General features: G+C 41.7%; 1 protein-coding gene across 2 annotated transcripts in view; it reads left to right on the top strand.

The window, feature by feature from the left end:
- LOC121278769 (programmed cell death 6 interacting protein) overlaps positions 1 to 22,926 on the top strand; it is a 132,613-nt gene that overhangs the window by 45,567 nt on the left and 64,120 nt on the right. For both annotated transcript variants that reach the window (XM_041189194.1, XM_041189193.1), the window contains exons 5-6: positions 10,120 to 10,273; positions 16,979 to 17,079. In XM_041189194.1, coding sequence (XP_041045128.1) covers positions 10,120 to 10,273; positions 16,979 to 17,079 — 255 coding nt within the window. The remainder of the gene's footprint in view (positions 1 to 10,119; positions 10,274 to 16,978; positions 17,080 to 22,926) is intronic.

Below are 22,926 nucleotides of genomic sequence, written 5' to 3'. Positions count from 1 at the left end.
AAAAGCTTTAGGAAACCTCTTGTGGATGAGGTTTCCTAAAAAACTTGAAGGCCTCCTGGCATTTTCGCCTGCTCGTCAACCTTAAGGTTGGACAGGCAGCATTAATAATTACATTAATTACTTCCTTAATGGCCTTAATAGGCTGTTTAAATATCGGCGGGCGTGCAGCTGACTCCTGTGCACTCCCCAAGTCATCTTGTACGCTGGCATGTCAGGCCCGCCACCCCACGCAGACTGAAAAATCCTGCCCATGGTCTTTGACCAGGCCAGTTTTTTCCATAAATAGTCCTTTGGGTTTTTCTCTGCCAGATACTCATGTGGTGCTTGCCAGATATATATTTAGTAAACTTGTGGTTGCCACCAGACAGCTTTAAGAAACACTCGGAAAGTTTTTCAGTAGTCATCTTAGACACGATGCAGAACTCATGTCTCCAACCAAGAATTATTTCTCGAGAAACTAAAGGTTGGAATGAGCAGCCTGGTGATAGGATGCAGATATCTGCCCAGGCTCCTCCTTGGTCACCAAACATTGACTTGGTACGAACCTCCCTAAAACTGGTAGAAACTCCAGTGGAGGAATGCATTTACAAGGGGGAATCCATGGTTAGGTCAGTGGAAGCAAGGATGGACATGGTTGTAAATGTATTGGATTTCTTCTAATAACGAGTGTTCATCTCCAGATACTGTGGAGAATAGAGATCTTTTTGTTTGACTTTACTTGTTATAGCTACAGGAAGAGGAAAATTCATAATCTTGCTTTTGTTACTTCATATTTCAAAAAAGAACTAGAAAATTTGACTAAGTTTGAATTTTGGGGTCTTAACTTGATCATTCCAAAAGAGAATAGGAAGAGTGGTGAAGTAGTCTGGGAAGAGCGCCTTGCAGTCAGTATTGCTGTGACGCAGTCTGGGAAGAGTGTCCTGCAGTCAGCATCTGGTGAAACAGTCTGGGAAGAGTGTCCTGCAGTCAGCATTGCGGTGAAGCAGTCTGGGAAGAGTGTCCTGCAGTCAGCATCGCGGTGAAGCAGTGTGGGAAGATTGTCCTGCAATCAGCATCGTGGTGAAGCAGTCTGGAAAGAGTGTCCTGCAGTCAGCATCGCTGTGAAGCAGTCTGGGAAGAGTGTCCTGCAGTTAGTTCCTGTTGAAAATAACAAGAGTGACATCACAAGACAGCGTGAGAGGGCAGTGGAGAGATCAGAACCAGTGCGGGGAAGCTTCAAAAAGTGATATCAGCACAAAGGTGAGTGCTGATTGGTGAGTGGTGGGTAAGTGTTTTTCTCCAGTTTAAAATAGATTAAACTAATGAAAGATAAGGGTTCTAGTTTTTATTTGAAGTACATAAATAAGTAAATTTTTTTTACTGTATTTAAGGGTTTTTGTTTTACAACTAGAGGCATGGCAGGGCAGCTCAGTCCTGTGTTATGTACCGCCTGCGACATGTGGGAAGTCCTAGACGCTCCTTGCGCTCTGACCGACCACATGTGCAGGAAATGCCACCAGCTGCTTGAGCTCCGAGTTTTGGAGCTTGAGCGGCAACTGGAGGCACTGAGGTCACCCCACAGCTTATGGAAGTGCAGACAGAGGGGGAATGGGTGACTATCAGTCGGAAGAAAGGTGGCAGGCAGGTAGTTAGGAAATCCCCAGGGTGCATCTCGCTCGAGGACCGTTTCCCTGTGTTGGTAAACGGTGAGAGTGACGGTTCCTCTGGGGAGTGCAACCACGTTCATGGCACTGTGAGTGGCTCAGCTGCACAGGGGGAGAGGAAAAAGCGGGGCAGAGCAATAGTAGTAGGAGACTCGATAGTAAGGGGAACAGACAGGCATGTCTGCGGCCATCGATGTGACTCCAGGATGGTATGTTGCATGGTGCCAGGGTCAAGGATGTCACTGAACAGCTGCAGGGCATTCTAAAGGGGGAGGGCAAACAAAGAGATTTTGGCACTTATTGGTACCAACGACATAGATTGAAAGAGGTCCTGGCAAGCAGAATTTAGGGAGCTAGGAAACAAATTAAAAAACAGGACTTTAAAGGTAGTAATCTCTGGATTACTTCCGGTGCCACGTGCTAGTGAGTATCGAAATAGGAGGTTAGTTCAGATGAATGTTTGGCTGGAGAGATGATGCAGGAGGGAGGGCTTTAGATTTCTGGGACATTGGGACCGTTTCTGGGGGCAGTGGAACCTGTGCATGGCAGACAGGTTGCACCTGAACCGGAATGGGACCAACACCCTTGCGGGGAGGTTTGCTAGTGATCTTGGGGAGGGTTTAAATTAACTTGGCAGGAGGATGGGATCCTGAGAGGAGGTTCAGCAGGGGGAGATGCACAGCCAAAATAGAAGAGAGAGCAACTGAGCCTGGAAGACAGAAATTATAGGCCAGTTAAGGCAAAAGGTAGTTTGGCAAGGTTGGATGGCATTTATTTCAAAAGGAGTCTGATGAATAAGGCGGATTAGTTGAGGACACAAATTAACACAAATGGAAGTATGATGTCATTGCTGTCGCAGAGACACGGTTGAGAGAGGGGCAGGATTAGCAGCTCAATATTCCAGGATGTAGGGTCTTCAGGTGAGACAAGTAAGGAGGTAAAAGAGGAGGGGGTATCGCAATATTGATCAAGGAATCAATTACAGCAGTAAGGAGGGATGACACCTTAGAAGGCTCAACTGAAGCCATATGGGTGAAAACAAAAACAAAAAAGGAGCATTCACATTGCTGGGAGTGTACTATAGGCCCCCAAACAGTCAGAGAGAAATAGAAGAGCAGATATGTAGGCAAATTTCAAAGAAGTGTAAAGATAATAAGATAGTAATAGTGGGGGATTCAACTTGCCCAACATTAACTGGGTTAGTCATAGTGTGATAGGTTTAGAGGGAGCAGAATTCTTAAAATGCATCCAGGAGAGCTTTTTAAGCCAGTACTACAGGTCCTACAATAGTGGGGGGGGGGGCGGTCCTGGAGTAAATTTTAGGGAATGAAGCCGGGCAAGTGGGGGAGCATTTTGCAGATTGTGATCGTAACTCTGTTAGATTCAAGGTTGTTATGGAAAAGGACAAGGAAGGGCCAGAAATCGGAATTCTAAATTGGGGGAAGACCGATTTTAATAAGATCAGATACGATTTGGCCAGAGTGGACTGGGAGCAGCTGCTTTTATGTAAATCTGCATCAGAGCAATGGGATTAATTCAAGATTGGAATAGGGAGAGTAAAGGGCTAACAGGAAAGACAAAGGGTGGGACCAACAAATCCAGGGAACCCTGGATGTCGAGGGATATACAGGATTCGATAAAGAGAAAAAAGGCAGGTAAAATAAAGGAAAATACAAAGCTATTTTACAAGTGCATTAAGAATAAAAGGATAAATAGGGAAAGACTAAGGACCATAGTGGTAATTTGTGTGTGGAGCCGGAAGATGTAGGTAGCGTTCTAAATGAATACTTTGTGTCGGTGTTCACAAATGAGAGGGCGACGTGGATATGGAAATCAGACAGAAGGACTGTGATATAATTAAAGAAATTAGTATAGAAAGGGAGGAGGTTCTAAGTGGCTTGACAGGCTAAAAAGTAGATAAATCTCCAGGCCTGGATGAAATGTATCCCAGGCTGTTGAGTGAGACAAGGGAGGAGATAGCAGGGGTGTTGGCAATAATATTCAATACCCCTCTGGCCACAGGAGAGGTGCCAGAGGACTGGAGGACAGCCTTTGTGGTATCGTTATTCAAGAAGGGAGGAAGGGATAAATCAGGGAACTGCAGGCCTGTCAGTCTAACCTCAGTGGTGGGGAAACTATTGGAAGCAATTCTGAGGGACAGAATTAATCTACACTTGGAGAGGCAGGGATTAATCAAGGACAGTCAGCATGGTTTTGCTAAGGGGAGGTCATGCCTAATTAATTTGATTTGAATTTTTCGAAGAGGTGACCAGGTATGTAGATGAGGGCAATACATTTGATGTAGTCTACTTGGACTTCAGCAAAGCTTTTGATAAGGTCCCACATGGGAGACCTGATAACAAAGGTACGAGCCAATGGGATCCAAGGCAATTTGGCAAATTGGATCCAGAATTGGCTGAGTGGAAGGAAGCAGAGGGTGATGGTCAAGGGGTGTTTTTGTGACTGGATGCCTGTGTCCACTGGGGTTCCACAGGGATCGGTGTTGGGTCCCTTGCTGTTTATGGTATATATAAACGATTTAGACTTGAATGTAGGAGGGTTGATCAGTAAGTTCGCGGATGACATGAAAATTGGTGGGGTGGTAAATAGTGAGGAGGATAGCCTTAGATTACAGGAGGATATAGACGGGCTGGGTCAAATGGGCTGATCAGTGGCAAATGGAATTTAATCCGGACAAGTATGAGGTGATGCACTTACGGTGGGCAGGACAAACAAGGAATGGGCATACAGCATGAATGGTAGGACCCTGGGAAGTACTGAGGATCAGAGGGACCTTGGTGTGCATGTCCACTGGTCCCTGAAGATAGCGGGACAGGTAGATAAAGTGGTTAAGAAGGCATATGGGAAACTTGCCTTTATTAGCTGAGGCATAGAATATCAGAACAGGGAGGTTATGCTGAAACTGTAAAAACCACTGGTTGAGTCACAGCTAAAGTATTGTGTGCAGTTCTGGAATCCGCATTATAGGAAGGATTTGATTGCACTAGAGAGAGTGCAGAGGAGATTTACCATGATGTAGCCTGGGCTGGAGAGTTTTAGTTATGAGGAGAGATTGAATAGACTGGGGTTATTTTCCCTGGAGCAGAGGAAATTGAGGGGGACATGATTGAGGTGTATAAAATTGAGGGGCATAGATATGGTAGACAGGAAAGAACTTTTCCCCTTGGTGGAGGGATTCATAACCAGGGAGCATTGATTTAACATAAGGAGCAGGAGGTTTAGAGGGGATGTGAGGAAGAATTTTTCACCCAGAGGGTGGTGGGAATCTGGAACTCACTGCCTGAAAGGGTGGTAGAGACAGAAATCCTCATAACATTTAAGAAGTATTTGGATCTTCACTTGCGATGCCATGGCATACAAGACTATGGGCTTAGTGCTGGAAAATGGGATTATAATAGTTAGGTACTTGTTTGACGGGTGCATACTTGATGGGCCGAAGGGCCTTTTTTCTGTGCTGTAGATCCCTATGACTTTGAGGTTCAAGATTTTAACTGGACGATCTGAGTAACAAATTTGATTACAGCAGTCGATTTCAAAGACCTGCATTCGAAGATCTGGTTTGTAAAAAAACCATTGACTATTGAAAGACTCTACTGCTAGCGCTATTTCTTTTGACGTTAATGTCGAGAGTAGTTGAATTCAGTTTCACGTTTCCTCTCTGCAGGATGATTGAGCTTCCTTCCACATCTCTTCCAAAATGCTGTTCTGATAAGTTCTTTAGCTCTAAAATGTCTGCAATGTGAGGTGAATTTTGAAATTTCTACCAACAACCAGTTCAAGCGCTGTATTTGATAGAGGGCTTCTTTCAGCCCTGGCTCAAAGATTTGTATTCATCCAATTCTGTTATCTGGGATTCTGATGCCAAGTTCCTAGGCTACTAATGGCCAAATTTGTGCTACTCTGAGAGAAAATTTGGACTGAATTCTTTCCGACAGTGAATATTGACTGATTTAATACTCAGTTGATCAGGGAACTTCTGATGCCAAAAATGAGTAAATATTTACATCTCTTGTGGAGAGAGGCAGCAGTTTCAACCTCATATCTTGTACTTGTGACTAACATCCTACTGCTAAGGATAGTGAGCTGTACTGATTTGGGTGGGGATGAGGTCTTTTAACCTTGAAAATATGATTTCTCTTATAGCTTTTGACATGTCAAATCTAGTTTTGTGCATCAAAGAGGAAGTCCTTGAAGTTTGTGGTGATGAATTGGCCATATGATGACTATCAGCTACATCTGGAGAGCCTGAGTCATTCTTGTCTCTTGATTTTGTGCAGATTTGAATTTTTTTTAACAAGTTCGGCTTTTTTCGCTAAGTACCTCGAAGATGCATAGGGTAGTCGCTAGGGTAACATACTGCTTTCAGAATAGACTCTGAATACAGTTGATTTGATGCCTCTTCCAAAAATGCCACTTGTGACAACATACCAAACTAAGCAGTTACTTTGGAGAACTTGCTTGTCCCTTAATTTCATTCATAGCTTGAAGCTGTAATTGAATAAGGGAAAAGAATCATGTTACCTCCATTAAGGTGGTTGATAGCTTTTGTGTAAAGCATTTCTAAGTACTAATACCTTCCAAAGGATGCAATGTCTTGGATTTACAGTATCAGTACGTTTAACAGTACAAACTTTGCCTTTTTAGGGTGGCTTCCTGTACATTTTGTTAGTTTAGCAGTAGCCATAGAGGAACCACAGTTAATTCAACATTAGGTTTATTTCAGCTCTTCCTACGTTTTACTTCATCCATGCAAATGATGCATTTTTGTCTGAGCATGTTACATACTGACTTTGCACGCATTGCAGATCCAATCTGTTGATCCTTTTGTCTTGGGTTTTTTGTTCCACTTTTTGAAAGGCATGGACTTAAGTTTATGAAGTCCTCTTCAATCAGGCATGCCAAAATAAGTTAAGAGCAAAATACTGCGGGTGCTGGAAATCTGAAATAAAAACACAAAATGTTGGAAAAACTTGGCAGCATCTGTGGAGAGAGAAACAGAGTTATCGTTTCAAATCCAATATGACTCATCTTTGGAACTGTCCTGAAGTTTTCCAAAGAAGAATCACATTGGACTCGAAATGTTAACTCCGTTTCTCTCTCCACAGATGCTGTCAGACTTGCTGAGTTTTTTTTTCTGTTTCTGCCAAGAAATGTGCAAAACTGATCAACACTTTCATAAAAACTTTGAATACTAGGGCTATTACACAGCAACAAATAGTAGCTGACTTACATTTTAAATATAATGTAATAATATTGAAAAGAGGAAAACTACAAGTTCTGAAAATCTGAAAAAAGATACAACATGCTAGAAATGCATGATAGTTTGGTCAGTATTTGTAAAGAAAGAAGTTGCAGGTTGTAGTAAGATCCTAAGATGAGAAATAGGAGCAGGTGTAGGCCATTTGGCTCATCAAGCATGTTCTACTATTCAATAAGATCATGGCTGATCTGACTGTGGCCTTAACCCCACTTACCTGCCTGACTCCATAACCTTTGACTCCCTTGTTGATCAAAAATCTGTCTCATGCGGCTAAGAATACGTTCAATGACCCAGCCTTCACTGTTCTCTGTGGAAGAAAATTCCAAAGACTAATGACCCTCTGAGATAAGTTCTTCCTCATTTCCATCTTAAATGGAAGACGCCTATCTTAAACTGTGCCCCCTTGTTCTAGATTTCCCCACAAGAAGGAACATGTTCTCAAATGTCCCCTCCGAGTCTTAGTTTTACTAAGATCACCTCTCATTCTTCTAAACTCCAATGAGTTTAGGTGCAACCTGCTCAGCCTTTCCTCATAAGACAAAACCTTCACCCCAGGAATCAGCTGAGTGAACCTTCTTTGAACTGAGATATTAAATTTACATTGTTCGTGAAAACTTGCTGCAAGCACAACACAATATGCTGAATGGCCTTAACAATGGGGTCACTTAAGTACTACAGAATCTAAATTGGTTTAGGGGCATAGAATATAGCATTCTTTTTAAAGCTCTGGTGCAATAAGTTACATCTTGGGCATCATGTAAAATTCTCTATTTTGGCTGTAAGATTGAGAAAGTCCTTAAATGACATAAGCAATCATGGGCCAAAGTTTCTAATTTCTGCCCAGATTTTTTATTTTCATTCATCAGTTGTGAATTGCAAATCTGTCTTGGAGAGAACCTAAACATGTTCATAAAAGGATCAATAAAAAGGGAAAATTCTGGAAATAAACAGCTGATTGAAGATCAGCAGGCTTCCAAATAGCCAGAAGAATGGAATTTAATCAAAACACAATTTTGAATCCTGGAATCAAAATAAGGAATATTCAGTCACCACCAAATGGTAACCCTGATCGTCTGCTTGAAATCGGCTTTGTCCTCAGTCCTTGCTGGAAAGAATATTGGATTTAGGTTTATGTCCTCGTTTTCTTTCTCCTAGATCAAGTTCGGCATACCACTGTTAAGGCTAGTGCCCTTCACATGGACAAAGTCATACACTTTTTTAACAAACATTTCAAAGGATCGTTGCCCCTTATTGTTTACGAAGTGCCAATTCCGCCAACCCCAATTATGTGGGATTTGAGGACAATGAATCTTTTATTTCTCTAGCAGTCCTTAATGATTCCTTGGGGAAATGCATCTCCTGGTGTTATACTGACCCATGCATCAGTTTGATTCTTGGGGCTGTGATGAGCAATTGACCTTGGCCAAGTTGATAAATTGACATCAGTGGCCCTCAGCTGTGAAGGTGGAAGCAACTTTCTTGGGTTCCTGCTACTGTTTTCTATTCATTCATCTCTGCTGGAAACTCTATTACATGGCTTCATGCATGAGGGAAAGCTATTTAATTGAGGTGCCAGGGTACATCATATCCCAATATTAGTGCCTTCAGATGAGAATGTTGTGGTAAAAGATTCTCCACTTGTGAAAAATCTCTGCAAACCATTTCCTGGTCAAGAGGGAAGCTACGCCTCGTGATGAGGATTACAAATGGAGGCATTTGGTTTTAAATTTGCTTTTTCTCTTAAATTTTACCCATCTGTGGAGAGAAAGTAGTACCTTGAAATTTTATTTCGATGCCAAAGCTGAAATCGGGAGCTAGCTATGTAGATTCTCTGCTCCAGTTCCGCTTTATGCCACTCCTTGGTGTAATTCCTTTGTGCTTTGTCATCCTAACATATTAGGGTTTCTCTAGATTTGAATTGGTGTTTTAAAAATGGTAATATCTACTGCCAAGTAATTTGAAAATAGTTGTTGTTTCCTATGACCAAAATCACGAGGTTAAAATGATAGTGCCCTCTAGTGTTTCAAATGTAAATTACTTCAGAAAAATCATTGTCATTGCTGACAAGAGTTTAAATGTAAGATTTTAAAGTAATTATTCCTGCTCGTGTTGCTCAAGAACATGGAACATTCTTTCTGAAACTGTCTACTTTTTTGCCATGATGTAACTAATTGTCCCCATCTGTTTTGCTGTTTGTCTTCTACTCTAGCTCTGCATCTCTTCCTCTTAAATTTTATTTTCTCACAGGTGATTTTCTGCAAGTCATCAGTCCTTCCTTCCTTTTATCTATCTGCTTCGCACTTCTGTTTTTGATTTGCTCTCCCTTGTTTATGTCTCGCACATGTGACCCTTCATTATATTACTCAATTTTTATCTTCAGTGAGAGAGGCAGCAAGATGATCATAAGCTGGAAAATTCCTAGATTGTCAACTTTCCCATATCATTTGCAAGCAGATTAATAGTTTCAAGCACTACTGATATATAAAATACTTGAAACATTCTGGAGCTGTTTGGTTCTTTATGGTAGATTGATGCATTTGTAGTGCATTGAATTGGCCTGAGCTTGAGCACTTAAGTGCTAACCTTAGGAATAGGAGTGGCCATTCAACTCATTGAGTCTGCCCTACCATTTAGTCAAATTATGAATGATCTTCAATTATCCACCAACATAATAGCAAAATACTACGAATGTTGGACATCTGAAACAAAAACAGAAAATGCTAGAAAAACTCTGACAGCATCCGTGGAGAGAAAAAAAAAAGTTAACAGTTTGAATCCTTATGACCCAACTTTGTTAACTTTGTTTTTTTCTTCTCCACAGATGCTGTCAGACCTGCTGAGTTTTTCCAGCATTTTCTGTTTTTGTTTCATTTATCCACCATTGCTGTAGATCCCTTGATACCCTTGATAATCTATTAATTTCAGTATTGAAAGCTCCAGTTGTTGAAGCCTTGCAGCTTTTTGGGGAGACAAGTTCCAGATTTCTGCTGCCCTTTGTGTGGAAAAAGCCAGCTTCCTGATTTCCCTCCCTCACCTGTAATTTAAAGACTACTCTGACCGAAAGCAGCGCTCAAAACAAATGATTCAGGAACTTGTCACTTTACAAAATTGATGCAATCCTAACTGAAGTTTAATCCTGTGGACAGATGTTGGAAGAAGTAATCCATGTGTTTTTTTTTGCCTTCACTTTATTAGCTTGCCAGTGGAGTTTTCCAGCACATCAAGGATACCGTGCTGTCAGCGCTGAACCGAGAGCCCACTATGGACATCTCTCCAGATACAGTTGGAACCCTCAGTCTGATTATGTTGGCTCAAGCACAGGAGGTATTTTTCCTTAAAGCAGCAGCTGGTAAATATGAATCTTTATTTAAATGTTCTTTTTTCACACTCGTCCATTCTGGGGCTTGTACTGATGTTAGGATGTTAAGGAATCTCATCAATGTGAAATATATTTTCGACTAAGTTAATATTTTGGAATAATTTCAAAAGCAAAAAACCAGAAACGAAAATTAAAATTTTAGTCTGTGTTCTTAAAGTTAAATGCTGTCGTGTGCAAATCAGTTTTATTTCACCTGGTGACATTCACTCACTTTGTGTTTGACTTGACTTTCTGGCTGTGCAAATAAAAATGGTGAACCTTCCAAACACACAAGAAACTCTACCATGGACTCTTGTCTCAATGGCCTTGCTTTGTACTCAGTTCAGAATCATATGTTGCTAACATGCTTCCTGACCTAACTCACTTCTGCTTTTATTGCTCAGCTTTGCTACATCCAGGATCATGCATTCTATTATTTGAGAGTTCTCACTATTGCTTTTCCCTTTCTATGTGGAACGAATTTCCTTTATGCAGGTGCATTCGTTTCAGTGCAACAGCTGACCCAGTAAGCAGACATTTTTCTGCCACCACTCAGTGCTTAAACTTGCCAGCCCATGCGTTCTGCAGATTGAGAACCAGGATATTGTAGTGTTAATGTATTCTATAGCTATTGCATGCAAAACTGGCATTGCATTGCATTTCATTAGCCTTGCTGGTCCAAAGAGAAATCTGACATTAAAATCGAAATATTTTCAAAATAATGGTGACATTTTTGTATTAAGGAATTGAATTAATTAAATCTTAATAAATTTTTAACTTCAAATTTTAGCTTGTGCCTGTTCTTTATTGCAAAAAAGCCTTTCAACCAGTTAAAATGGTATCTTTTATGTAACAATAGTGTTTTTAACAAAATACGTGTCAAGGAGAGCAGAGGGGAGGATGAGAGAAGGTAGAGTCTTTAAGAGATACAGTTTAAGGCCTTTGGAGATGGTGGAAGAGTTAGCAAGGTACATTTTAGGGAGAGAGATGCAGAGTACCAGAGCACTGTCAATTAGTTTCTATCACTGACAGTGGAGTTCGAGAAGGGAATGAAGGATTTGCAACTAGTCAGGTTTAGAAGAGTGAAGTGACATCCTAGGGCTTGGAGCTTCAGAGAGTTGCTGAAGTGGGATGCATTAACCTCATGGAGGAACTTGATGCATTTATGAATTTTTAAGTGGACATGCTTGTGAACCAGTGGATCTCAGTAAGGAGAGGATGCTAGGATGCAGTTTGTGGGGTTTTTGTAAGAGTCAGCTCGAGAAGCCAGTGATTAGAGTTTGCAAAGTTGGATAGCAGAGTGCTTTTTTTTAGAAAGTAGGCTTATAGAGAAAGCACTGTTTCATTAAGGAATTAGTTGCTGACCATTCTTATGATTTCAGGAAAGGAAGTAAATTACTTTCACCTAGCTTTCTATTATCAATCTTTTAAAAACAAATGCTTAAAAGAGGCTGCTTGACCTGCTCAGTGTTTCCAGCATTTTCTGTTTTTATTTCAGATTTCCAGTTTTCTGCTGTATTCAGCTTTTCTTTTACTTAAAAGTTACTTTTTTAAAAAAAGTGCGTTTGGGCTGGAATTTGCAGACCCCAGCATGTTTCCAGCGGGCACACATAAAACATGTCAAGTGGCTAACCCACCACCTTTTTAGGCACCCTCTGAACTGACTCCCATAATGTCCTTGGTGTGTGGGTGTCAAAACTGGCAGCCTGCCCGCCATATTTGAATGAATAATTAAAGGTCAGTTAGGCTCGCGAGCAAGCCTGTTGACTGGAAAATTTGCCCCCGCCGTAATAGAGTTGACATGGGCAAGTGGCTTGGAGTGGGAAGGCCATTTATTTGTGGCCGAGATGAGAAACCGCAGCGAAGCGGCGGTTGGGGGCGGGGGTGGGGGGCACCCTACCAAGATCTCACCACCCCTCTCCTTCCTTGGCCCAGGAATTAGCTTTCTGCAACAGCTGTCATTCTCCTTTTTGATCTTTCCTGCATTCCTGGCAGTACCTACTTTGGCACTAGTGGGACTGCCAATTAGATTGGCTTGCAGCTCTTGAGGCTGGACTTCCTCCCACTAAGAGGCAGAAATCCCACCCTTAGCTAGTTTAGCCCGCTCCAGGGTGTTATGTCTGTGGACTCCTTTCCGGTGTGTCAGCTGCCGTCTGACCTTCCTTCAAATGCGGTCCTTTTTTTCATAGTATTCTATACGTTAGTTGCTCCCTTAGTGTCTGGTTATATTATATGCTGTTACTTGCTTAAGCAGTGAATTAAATGAGGCAAAGCATTGGAAATAGTTTTTTTTTGTTCTGTATCTGACTGTGGAGGCATTTTTTTATTTTAGAGTAAAGTTGAAAGACCAAAGCCCATAATGCTGGAACCACCAATGTTGAATTGAAAAAAAAGATGAAATGTGGCAATGATTAAGTTGCCAAGTTTGAAGATGGTGAGAGATCCAAGTTTTGAGATCCTGAATTGAAATCGGAGGCTTAGTAAAAATCTTTATTTCAATACTCACTGTTAAAAAGGTGGAAAAATATGCAGGGCAACATATTTGGGGCTTATAAGGAACAATGTAAAGGACCAAAGATGATAGTGTCTTGAACATAGAGACAAGAAGGATTCTAACAGAGGAGTAAGTTGGAACCTGGCAGTGAAAGAGGAATTGCCCAGTGGATGTGTTTTCATGAATCTTGTTCAGGTTCCAAGATCCATTTGAATAACCCATGAATATGGGAACAACGTTCTCCCCCTGCATTGGGTTTGTGTTGAATGCTAGCGAGAGACCTTGGTGCTGCTGGATAGAGAGAGTTTATAATACTCTGGGTAAAAGATGATCTGTTTTGGACTGTCCTGGCAGACCGATCGTGCCAGTCTGTTCCTGCCCATGGAACTCATTTCTTGCTATCTTGACTCCATTCTCTCTCCCCTTGTCCAGTCCCTTCCCACCTACATCCGTGATTCCTCTGACACCCTACATCATATCAACAATTTCCAGTTCCCTAGCCCAACTGGCTCCCCTTCACCATGGACGTCCAAACCCTCTACACCTCCATCCCCCACCAGGATGGCCTGATGGCTCTCCGCTTCTTCCTCGAACAAAAGCCCGAACAATCCCCATCCAGCACTACTCTCCTCCATCTGGCTGAACTTGTTCTCACACTGAACAATTTCTCCTTAAACTCCTCTCACTTTCTCCAATAAAAGGTGTGGCTATTGGTACCCGCATGGGCCCCAGCGATGCCTGTCTCTTTATGGGATATGTGGAACATTCCTTGTTCCAGTCCTACTCCAGCCCCCTCCCACAACTCTTTCTCTGATACATTGATGATTACTTCAGTGCTGCTTATGCTCTCACCTGGATCTGGAAAAATTTATTAATTTTGCTTCCAATTTCCACCCCTCCATCATTTTCGCATGGTCCATCTCTGACACTTCCCTTCCTTGACTTCTCTGTCTAAATTTCTGGTGATAGACTGTCCATCAATATCCATTACAAGCCTACCGACTCCCACAGCTACCTCGACTACAGCTCCTCACACCCCGCTTCCTGTAAGGACTCTATTCTATTCTCTCAGTTCCTTCGCCTCCGTTGCATCTGTTCCAATGATGCTACCTTCAAAAACAGTTCCTCTGACATGCCTTCTTTCTTCCTTAACTGAGGTTTTCCACCCACGCTGGTTGACAGGGCCCTCAACCGTGTCCGGCCCATCTCCCACGCATCCGCCCTCACATCTTCCTCTCCCTTCCAGAAACATGATAGGGTCCCCCTTGTCCTCAATTATCACCCCACCAGCCTCCACATTCAAAGGATCATCCTCTGCCATTTCCGCCAACTCCAGCATGATGCCACCACCAAACACATCTTCCCTTCACCCCCTGGCGGCATTCCACAGGGATCGTTCCCTCCGGGACATCCTGGTCCACTCCTCCATCACCCCCTACACCTCAATGCAATTGCAGAAGGTGCAACACCTGCCCCTTTACTTCCTCTCTCCTCATCATCCAAGGGCCCAAACACTCCTTTCAAGTGAAGCAGCATTTCACTTGCACTTCCCTCAATTTAGTCTACTGCATTCGTTGTTCCCAAAGCGGTTTCCTGTACATTGGAGAGACCAAACGCAAACTGGGTGACCGCTTTGCAGAACACCTTTGGTCTGTCCGCAAGCATGACCCAAACCTCCCTGTAGCTTGCCATTTCAACACTGCACCCTGCTCTCCTGCCCACATGTCCGTCCTTGGCTTGCTGCATTGTTCCAGTGAAGTTCAATGCAAACTGGAGGAACAGCACCTCATCTTCCGACTAGGCACTTTAAAGCCTTCTGGACTGAATATTGAGTTCAACAGTTTTAGATCATGAACTCCCTCCTCCATCCCCGCCCCCTTTCCGATTTCCCCCCCTTTTTTCCCCAGTAATTATATAGATTTTTCTTTTCCCACCTACTTGCTTTATTTTTAAATGTATTTCCATCTATTGTTTTATCTCTACCTTTTAGCCTTTTTTGATTCCTTCACCCCACCCCACACCCACTAGGGCTATCTGTACCTTGTTTGTCCTGCTTTCTACCCTTCATTAGCACATTCCTTAGATAATATCACCACCTTCAACACCTCTTTGTCCTTTTGTCTGTGACATCTTTTGGTTATCTGCACCTATCACTGGCCCTCTATCCAGCTCTACTTGTCCCACCCCCCCCCTTAAACCAGCTTATATTTCACCTCTCTTCTATTTTTACTTAGTTCTGTTGAAGGGTCATTTGGACTCAACGTTAACTGTGCTCCTCTCCGCAGATGCTGCCAGACCTGCTGAGTTTTTCCAGGTATTTTTGTTTTGTTTTGGATTTCCAGCATCCGCAGTTTTTTGCTTTTACCTTTATGATTTGTTTTGTACTGCTTACACCCTAACCGAAGTTTTGAGAGTTTGAGTTCTAAGCTGCTTTCCAAATTATCTATGCATTTGATTTCTAATGAACTGCTTAATTGATGAGAACTGTAACTTGACATCCTTCCAACAGAATGTTATTTGAAGGCTGGAAGCAGGATTAGAGCCAGCAGCTAACAGAGTGAAAGAAACCAAATTGTGGAATTATTTTATTAATTTATTCAGAGAAGAGGACTGATTGCATTTTCCATTAGTTTGTGCCCACTAAAACGTTGTTGTTTATTTGTACCGGCGAAGTTCTAAATAATTTAGAAACTCTTGAGGAAAGATCTCCAGCAGTATAAGTTGTTTTCAGTTTATTGTTGTGCCTAGTTAGACGAACATTAGTTAGCAGCTTGCCATCCTGAATGTCAGCTTAGTTTTGAAATTAATTTCTAAGTATCTGGACTACATTTATGGGTGACTTTTTTTGAAGCCCAGATTGATAGGATGAAAAAGAAATGCTGATAATATTTGGAATAATTAAGTGATGCTGTGATTCTAGTTTGAAAGCCTGCTCTTGTTTGTTGCTTGGTTATTATTTCATTGTGCATTTTCTTCAGTGGGCTGATTAAATGAAAGGTTTAACCATTCTGTAAGTGGCTGAGCAAATGCGATCTGTAATTTGTGCATTATATACAACTGGATACATCTTAGAAAAAAAAACAGGGTGACAGACCTCTGTCTCATGGGCTGCATGATGTTGGGCTTTGGGGACATCAGTATAAAGTTTATTCCCACGTTACCATGAATTTGTATATATCTGAATTTCCTGGTGATTGAGGTTGTAGCCACCTATTAAGCGAGTGTTTAATAATCCTTTACAAGCAGAATAAGTAACACAAAGATGCACAATGCTAATGTGTCTAGACTTGAAGGGGCCAGTTTGCCAAGATTTGGATACTTCATGCAACCCTGGGGCCACAAGTTGGCCAACACTGTGTTGCATCTTGAGAATCATCGTCTCTTTGAATTCTCTGCCTGAAGGCAGGTCTGACCCACAACACCACAACCTCCGCACGGTTACATGCATGTTGTAGCCTGGAGTCATGGATTGTTTTGGTGGAGGCTCCAATTTCTTTCCATCACCTGGCTGACCAGGAATCTCTCCTCATTATGTGTGCGATTGGTGAGATTCCTGGTCAGCCAGGTGATGGAAAGAAATTGAAGCCTCTACCAAGACGAGCCGTAGCTCCAGGCTACAGCATGCATGTAAAAATTTATGCTGCCACAGTAACTCTGAGTTCCTGGGGGTCTGGCTGACTGAGTTGGCTGAACAGCTGTTGTGGATCAGATAGGTGCGAGTACATGGTGTCCAATCCCTGTTCTAGCTCGGACAGATTCGGGACCTACCTCCTTACCCTAAATGTGTTAGAAGGAATTACAAGTTGTACCTCAACCTATTTGGCCACATTATGTATTTTCTCTGGCCTTCAAGTCCTGGAATGGACTTGAACCCAGACCTTCTGACTTAGACAGGAACACTACCCACTGGGCCATAAGACCACCTTGTCTTGAGATTGGTTGGCTTTATTTAATTATATCCTTCAATTACTTTTTAGTAAATCTTTTTGTCTAGTATGTAATGCAACAACTTTTTAGTTTTAATTTTGTGTTTGAAATACGATTCCATCAGCATTTTCTGTGACTAATTGACTTGACAGTTTAAACTGCTTTTAGCAGTATTCATTTATATTATATTGGGATGTATCAAGGGAGAAAATTGAGATGGACATTTGAAGCAGTTGGTTCATGCTCATATTGCTATTGACAACTCTGTCTTACAGATAAAATGAAAGATGCAATAATAGCTAAACTTGCCAATCAAGCTGCAGATTACTATGGAGATGCCTTCAAACAGTGCCAGTATAAGGAAAATTTACCGAAGGTAAGTTCAAAGTATATGCAGTGATGCTTGGTGTTTGATTTTTGAACAAAATAATAACAGTACAGTTCAAAATAGTGGGCTCAGTTAACAAGGAGTTATAAGCAGAATTAAACTGAGATAAACCTGGTCCCAAGAGTTTATACCATAAACTTAAATCTTTCCTAGTTCCATAGGCTTTTGCTAGTTGAGGTTAAATAATCTCATTTTAATCGAAATTAACTATTAAATTGCTTGAAAAAAAATTAAATAGCTTTTTATGACCTTTATGGAATTTTATTTTTACGACAAATTTTCTCCGAGGTCTAAACCCTTTTTTAAAAAAAAATTCAGATTGCTAAAATTTGCTTCTTCATTTCTAGTTTTCTTTTGTATTTTGGGGGTGATGTTACTGGTTTCATTGAAAAGAATTCTCATGGAAAATGTGTAAATCCAATACAACGTACATAGTCAGCAACAATCTCTAAAATTGGATGTCATGAATGCAAACCATTTACCTCAAACACTTTTGTCCCACTGCAAGTGATTTACTGAGAGAATTAACTTAACACCTTAACAAATTTCTAAGCATAGTTCTTTATTTTGTTCAGTGAATAAAGTTAAATGTTTACTTTTCTGCACCACACTGGCTATTGCTGTATGTTCACCTGATGTTATACCAGCTACTCTTGCAGGCAAGCTGCCAGGCAAAAGCTTTGGTTTTTCATGCATTTCTTTGCATAATAATTCTGTGGCAGCCTCTGCTACTTGCCTCCCTTCCCCCAGCTCACTGGGCCAAACATCTGAGGCATCCTCCTGCCCTTGCCCTGAACCTGTATCTTTCTCTAGCTTCTCTGCCTTTTCCCCTTAAGGCCCACTGTGCTCATTATGTCCAGCAGGCTGACTTCTGCTCTTTGACCTTATTCCCACTAAACTACCGACCGCCCAACTTCCCTTCCAGGCTCCCATGTTAACAGAAAATGTTAACGGTGTTCTTTCCTCCAGGTCTGTCCCCCTCCAAAACTCTGCTGCCCATATCCTAACTTGTACCAACTTCCGTTCGCCCGTTCTGTTCCGTTCTGCTTGCTGACCTAAAGCAACCCCCGATTTTCAAATTTCTCATCCTTGTTTTCAAATCACTCCTTGGCCTTGCCCTATCTTTGTAATGTCATCCAGCTGCACTCTCCTCCAAAAATATCTGTGCTCCTCTCATACAGATCTTTTGAGTATCCCTGATTTAAATTGCTCCACCATTAGAGGTCATGCTGTCAAATATCCCCAGCTCCGAAATTCCCTTCCCCAAGCCTCTGTCTCTCTACCTTGCTTTCCTCCTTAATTCTATCTCTTCCCCTAAACTTTTGGCCATCTGCCTGGTATAGCCTGATTGAAACACTATTCTACAATTCTATTTCTAATTTTGCTTTATAATGCTTCTATGAAGTACCATGGGTTATTTAGTGACATTAAAGGAGCTCCATAAATTCAGGTTGTTCTAACTGTTATTTGTTGTATTTGTTAGGCTGCAGGCTACAAGTAGAGTGGATATGAATAAAATCGGTTGTCGAGTCTCGAACCCTGGGTATCATTTTAGGATAAGCAGTTGGTCATTTCGGAGTGAGGCGAGGAGAAATTTTTTAGCTTAGGATTGTGAATCTTTGGAATTCTCCATTCTAAAGGGCTATTGGTGCTCAATCATTGAGCATATTCAAGGCTAAAATTGATAAATGTTGTGACACAGGGAATTGGCTGATTTGGGAATCGGGCAGAAAACTGGATTTGAGGTTGAAAATCAGCTTTGACCACATTGAATAGTAGAGCAAGGTGTTATTTGGCCAACTACCATGCCTGATAAATGTTCTTGTGTTTATGGCAGTAAATCAATTTGTATTGCTGTGCATGCTTCGAGCAGGTAGATTGTACTGAACCACCAATTCTCTGTGCAGCAGACAAACTTAATTGATATTCATACTTACTTGTAGCCTGCAGTTAAGTATGTGGAGTTTTTGAGTTATAGTTGCTACATAAGTACATGCAGTTGCAACAGCTTCAGTTTTGTGAGTCAAATGTAGTGGTAATTGCTCAACTTGTATAAGCAGTGTATAGGGTAGTGATAGGCTTGTGTACCTGTTTGGGTTGAGGATGTATGGAAACTGACACCACCAAAAAATTTAAGGGTGGAATACTCTTTTAAACAGCAATTCCTGTAAAACGTACGAGTATCAAGTCAAACTGAAGTACACTGGATGTTTCATGCACCACATAAACTTTAACGATTCCACTTCTCCCTGTTTAATAAATGTGGAGAGGATGCAACCAAACTGCCATGTTCTTCCTCAGCTGGTCCTGTCTCAAATGGTCTAAGGGATGTCAGGCCCACCAAAGATGTTCTAATGAATACCATTTACTATTTGTGCTAAGATGCCGCCAGGGACAAGTCTTCATATCCCTCACTAAGGTGTGGCTTAAGTATCTGTGGGGTTATATTCCTGTCATAGCATCTGGTATAATACCTCTGGCTTGAACTGGGAAATTGCTAATAGTCTAGACTAGTTTCCTGTAGGCTTCGGCAAAAAAGTAGCTAATCATAAACCCAACAATGCATCCCAGGATTGGGAAAAATGAGTTAATGCTACATATACAAATAGGAGTGGATCATTACTGACTGCTTCCCAAGTACAGAGGAAAAGTGATGTACCCTCCAAAAAATAGAATAATATTTAAATTGTTAACGTCCGGCTTTACACATTTTGTTGCATTTATCAAAGCTGTGGCTGCTCTTGACTAAAGCTACTGTATAAATATGTAATCTCAATATGTTAATCTGTTAATGCATCCTCAGCCTCTTTTATTTCCTCATCTCAATGCTGTCTCTTTGCAACATTTATCTATAGACATAGAATTAGCTTTCACACACTTCACATCTGTTGACATTCAGCTCTATCTTACAATTCTCCCTCTCCATCCCTCTACTGTATGCTGTTGGACTGCTTGTTGATCATTCAGTCATTAATGAGCAGCAATTTTCTGCAGCTAAGTGGCAGTTCCAAAGCTATTAGGCAAGATTTTGCTGGCAATGACAAAGTCCTGACTTCAGGAAGCAAAGCGAGTGGCATGGCCATGAGGGCAGTGGCTGGAAATGAAACAGAACATTGTCAGGGCTGTCCAATTAACAGCCAGCAGGTGTGGCAGCCTGCCAGTCCTGGATCATGTCAGGCAGGTGCAATATTTAAAAGGCAACCAACAATCGGTTGAATGGCAGGAGCACTGTAGGGCAATCAGAGGGAGGCCTGAGAATTGGTGTGTTTGAGAGATGGCAATAGGAAGGGTGACAAACAAGTTTCCTGAATCTTCCTTGGAGGTGTCCTCAAGGTTGCAAGGGCATGGAGGGAAGTCCTTTTCCCTCGGGACAAGTGGAGGAGGCTGGCTAGGTAACACTTTCTGGTTGCAAACAAATAAGTTAAGTTAACAAAATCGGGGTCAAAGTAAAAGGCAGCTCCTTAAATAGGAAATTGTTAAAACAAAAGACAAAATCCAAAAGAAACTTGGAAACATTAAATCAGAATGTGATTAAGGGGGTCAATAAAGCACCCAATTCCCGCGGTGCCTACTGAGCACAGAAGCCTTCGAAAGTGCCGGTGGACACCGCGAGCTCCATCTCCAGGGACACCTGCTGGACCTGTTGAGGCTGGCTAGGGAGAGGCAAAGGGCGTCACTGGAGATCACAGAGTGGTAACTGATTGGTGGCCCCATGTATGTGGCTGCAGTGTGGGAAGAGTATCAATGACCTGATACAGTCTGGCAAGGCGAGTGCAGCGCATAACATTGAGCTTGCAGACTTAAATGTCACAAGAACACAAGAAATAGGAGCAGGATCAGACAATCTGGCCTGTCCAGCCTGCTCCACCTTCATGGCTGATCTTGGGCTTCAACTCCACTTTCCAGCCCATTCCCCATATCCCTTGATTCCTTAAGACACCAAAAATCTGTCTATCTCGCCTGAAATGTATTCAGTGATGGAGCACCCACAACCCTCGGGCAGAGAATTCCAAAGATTCACAACCATTCTAGTGAAGTAATTTCCCCTCATCTTAGTCCTAAATGATTGACCCCTTATCCTGAGACAGCGCTCCCATGCTTCATATTCCCCAACCAGCAGAAGTAATCTCTGTGTCTACCCCATCAAGCGGTTCAATGACATTGCCTCTCATTCATCTAAACTCCAAAGAAAATAGACCAAAATTGCTTGGTGTCTCATCATAGGATAGCCCCTCATCCAAGGAACCAATTTAGTGAACCTTTGCTGTACTGCCTCCAGTGCATGTATATCTTTTCTTAAATGTGGAGACCAAAACTGCACACAGTACTCCAGATGCAATCTCACCAAAACCCTGTACAACTCTAGCAAGACTACTATATTCCTGTGCTCAAATCCCCTTGCAATAAAGGCCAACATGCCCTTTGCCTCTCTAAATGCTTTCTGTACCTCTGTTAACTTTGTGTTACTTGTAAGAGCGCACCCAGGTCTCTCTGAACATCAAAACTTAAAAGTTTCTCACCTTGTAAAAAGTATTCAGCTCTTTTATTCTTTTGACCAAAGTGAGTAACTTCCCTACATTAAACTGTAGCTGCCTGCTCACTTAAACTGTCTATATCTCTTTGCAGCGCCTCTGTCCTTGTCATAACTGATCTTTCCACCTAGTTTTGGATCATCTGTAAACTTGCTCTGCCTCTTCATTTAAGTCATTAATATAGATTGTAAGTAGCTCAGGCCCCAGCATTGACCCTTGCGGCACTCCACTATTCATCACCTGACCACACTCTGATTCCTATCTGTTAACCAATCCTCCATCCATGTTAATATTAGCTCCAATTCCATGTGTACTTATCTAGCCTGTTAATCTTTTGTGTGGCACCTTATTGAAAGCCATTTGGGAATCCATGTACACTACATCTGCTTGTTACTCTCTCAAAAAGCTCCAATAAATTTGTTCAACAGGATTTCCCTTTGTTAAAACCATGTTGACTTGTTCTCATTGTACTATGCTTTTCTAAGCACATTGTTAACACTTTCTTAATAACAGATGACAGCATTTTCCCAATAATTGATGTTAGGCTAACTGTTCCCTGCTTTCTCTCTCCCTGCTTTCTTGAAAAGTGGAGTAACATTTGTTGACTTCCAAACTAGTGGTACTGTTGCTGAATCCAATGAATTCTGGAAAATCACAGCCAGTGCTACAGCAGTTACTCCTTTAGAACCTTAGGTGTAGGCCATCAGTGCCAAGGGATTTGTTCCATTTTACTCCACCAAGTTTCTCCAACACTTTTTGCCTGTTGATATTAATTTCCTTAATTTCCTCACTATTTCGCCTTTAGTTTACCATCTATTTCTGGAATGAATCTTGTGTTTTCTATTGTGAAGACAGATCCAGCATGTTTATTCAATGCCTCTGCCATTTCCTCGTTCCCCATGATAATTTCTCCTATCTCTGAGGGACGAATGTTTACTTTAGCCACTCTCTTCCTTTTTATATACTTATAATAGCTATTACAATTTTTTTTAATATTACTCGTTCATTTACTGTCATTCTACTTTTTTCTTTTTTATCAACATTTTTGTTGCCCGTTGGTTTCTAAAAGACTCCCAACTGTTAGACTTGTTACTGATTTTTGCAACATTGTAAGCCTCTTCATTTAATCTGATATCCCTTACTCCTTGAGTGAGCCATGGATGGGTCTTCCTTGCTGAGCTTGTTGTTCCATGGAATGGACTTTTGTTAGATGTTTTGATTTGTTTCTTTAACTATTTCCCACTGTTTATTTACAGCCCTATCTTTTAGTCTGTTTGCCCAATTTACCTTGGCCCGTTCTCCC

This window comes from Carcharodon carcharias, chromosome 6, assembly GCF_017639515.1.
Source record: "Carcharodon carcharias isolate sCarCar2 chromosome 6, sCarCar2.pri, whole genome shotgun sequence".
Classification (NCBI taxonomy): Eukaryota; Metazoa; Chordata; class Chondrichthyes; order Lamniformes; family Lamnidae; genus Carcharodon; species Carcharodon carcharias.
Note: the sequence above shows the minus strand (reverse complement) of the source record. Positions and strands in the feature narration are given on the sequence as shown.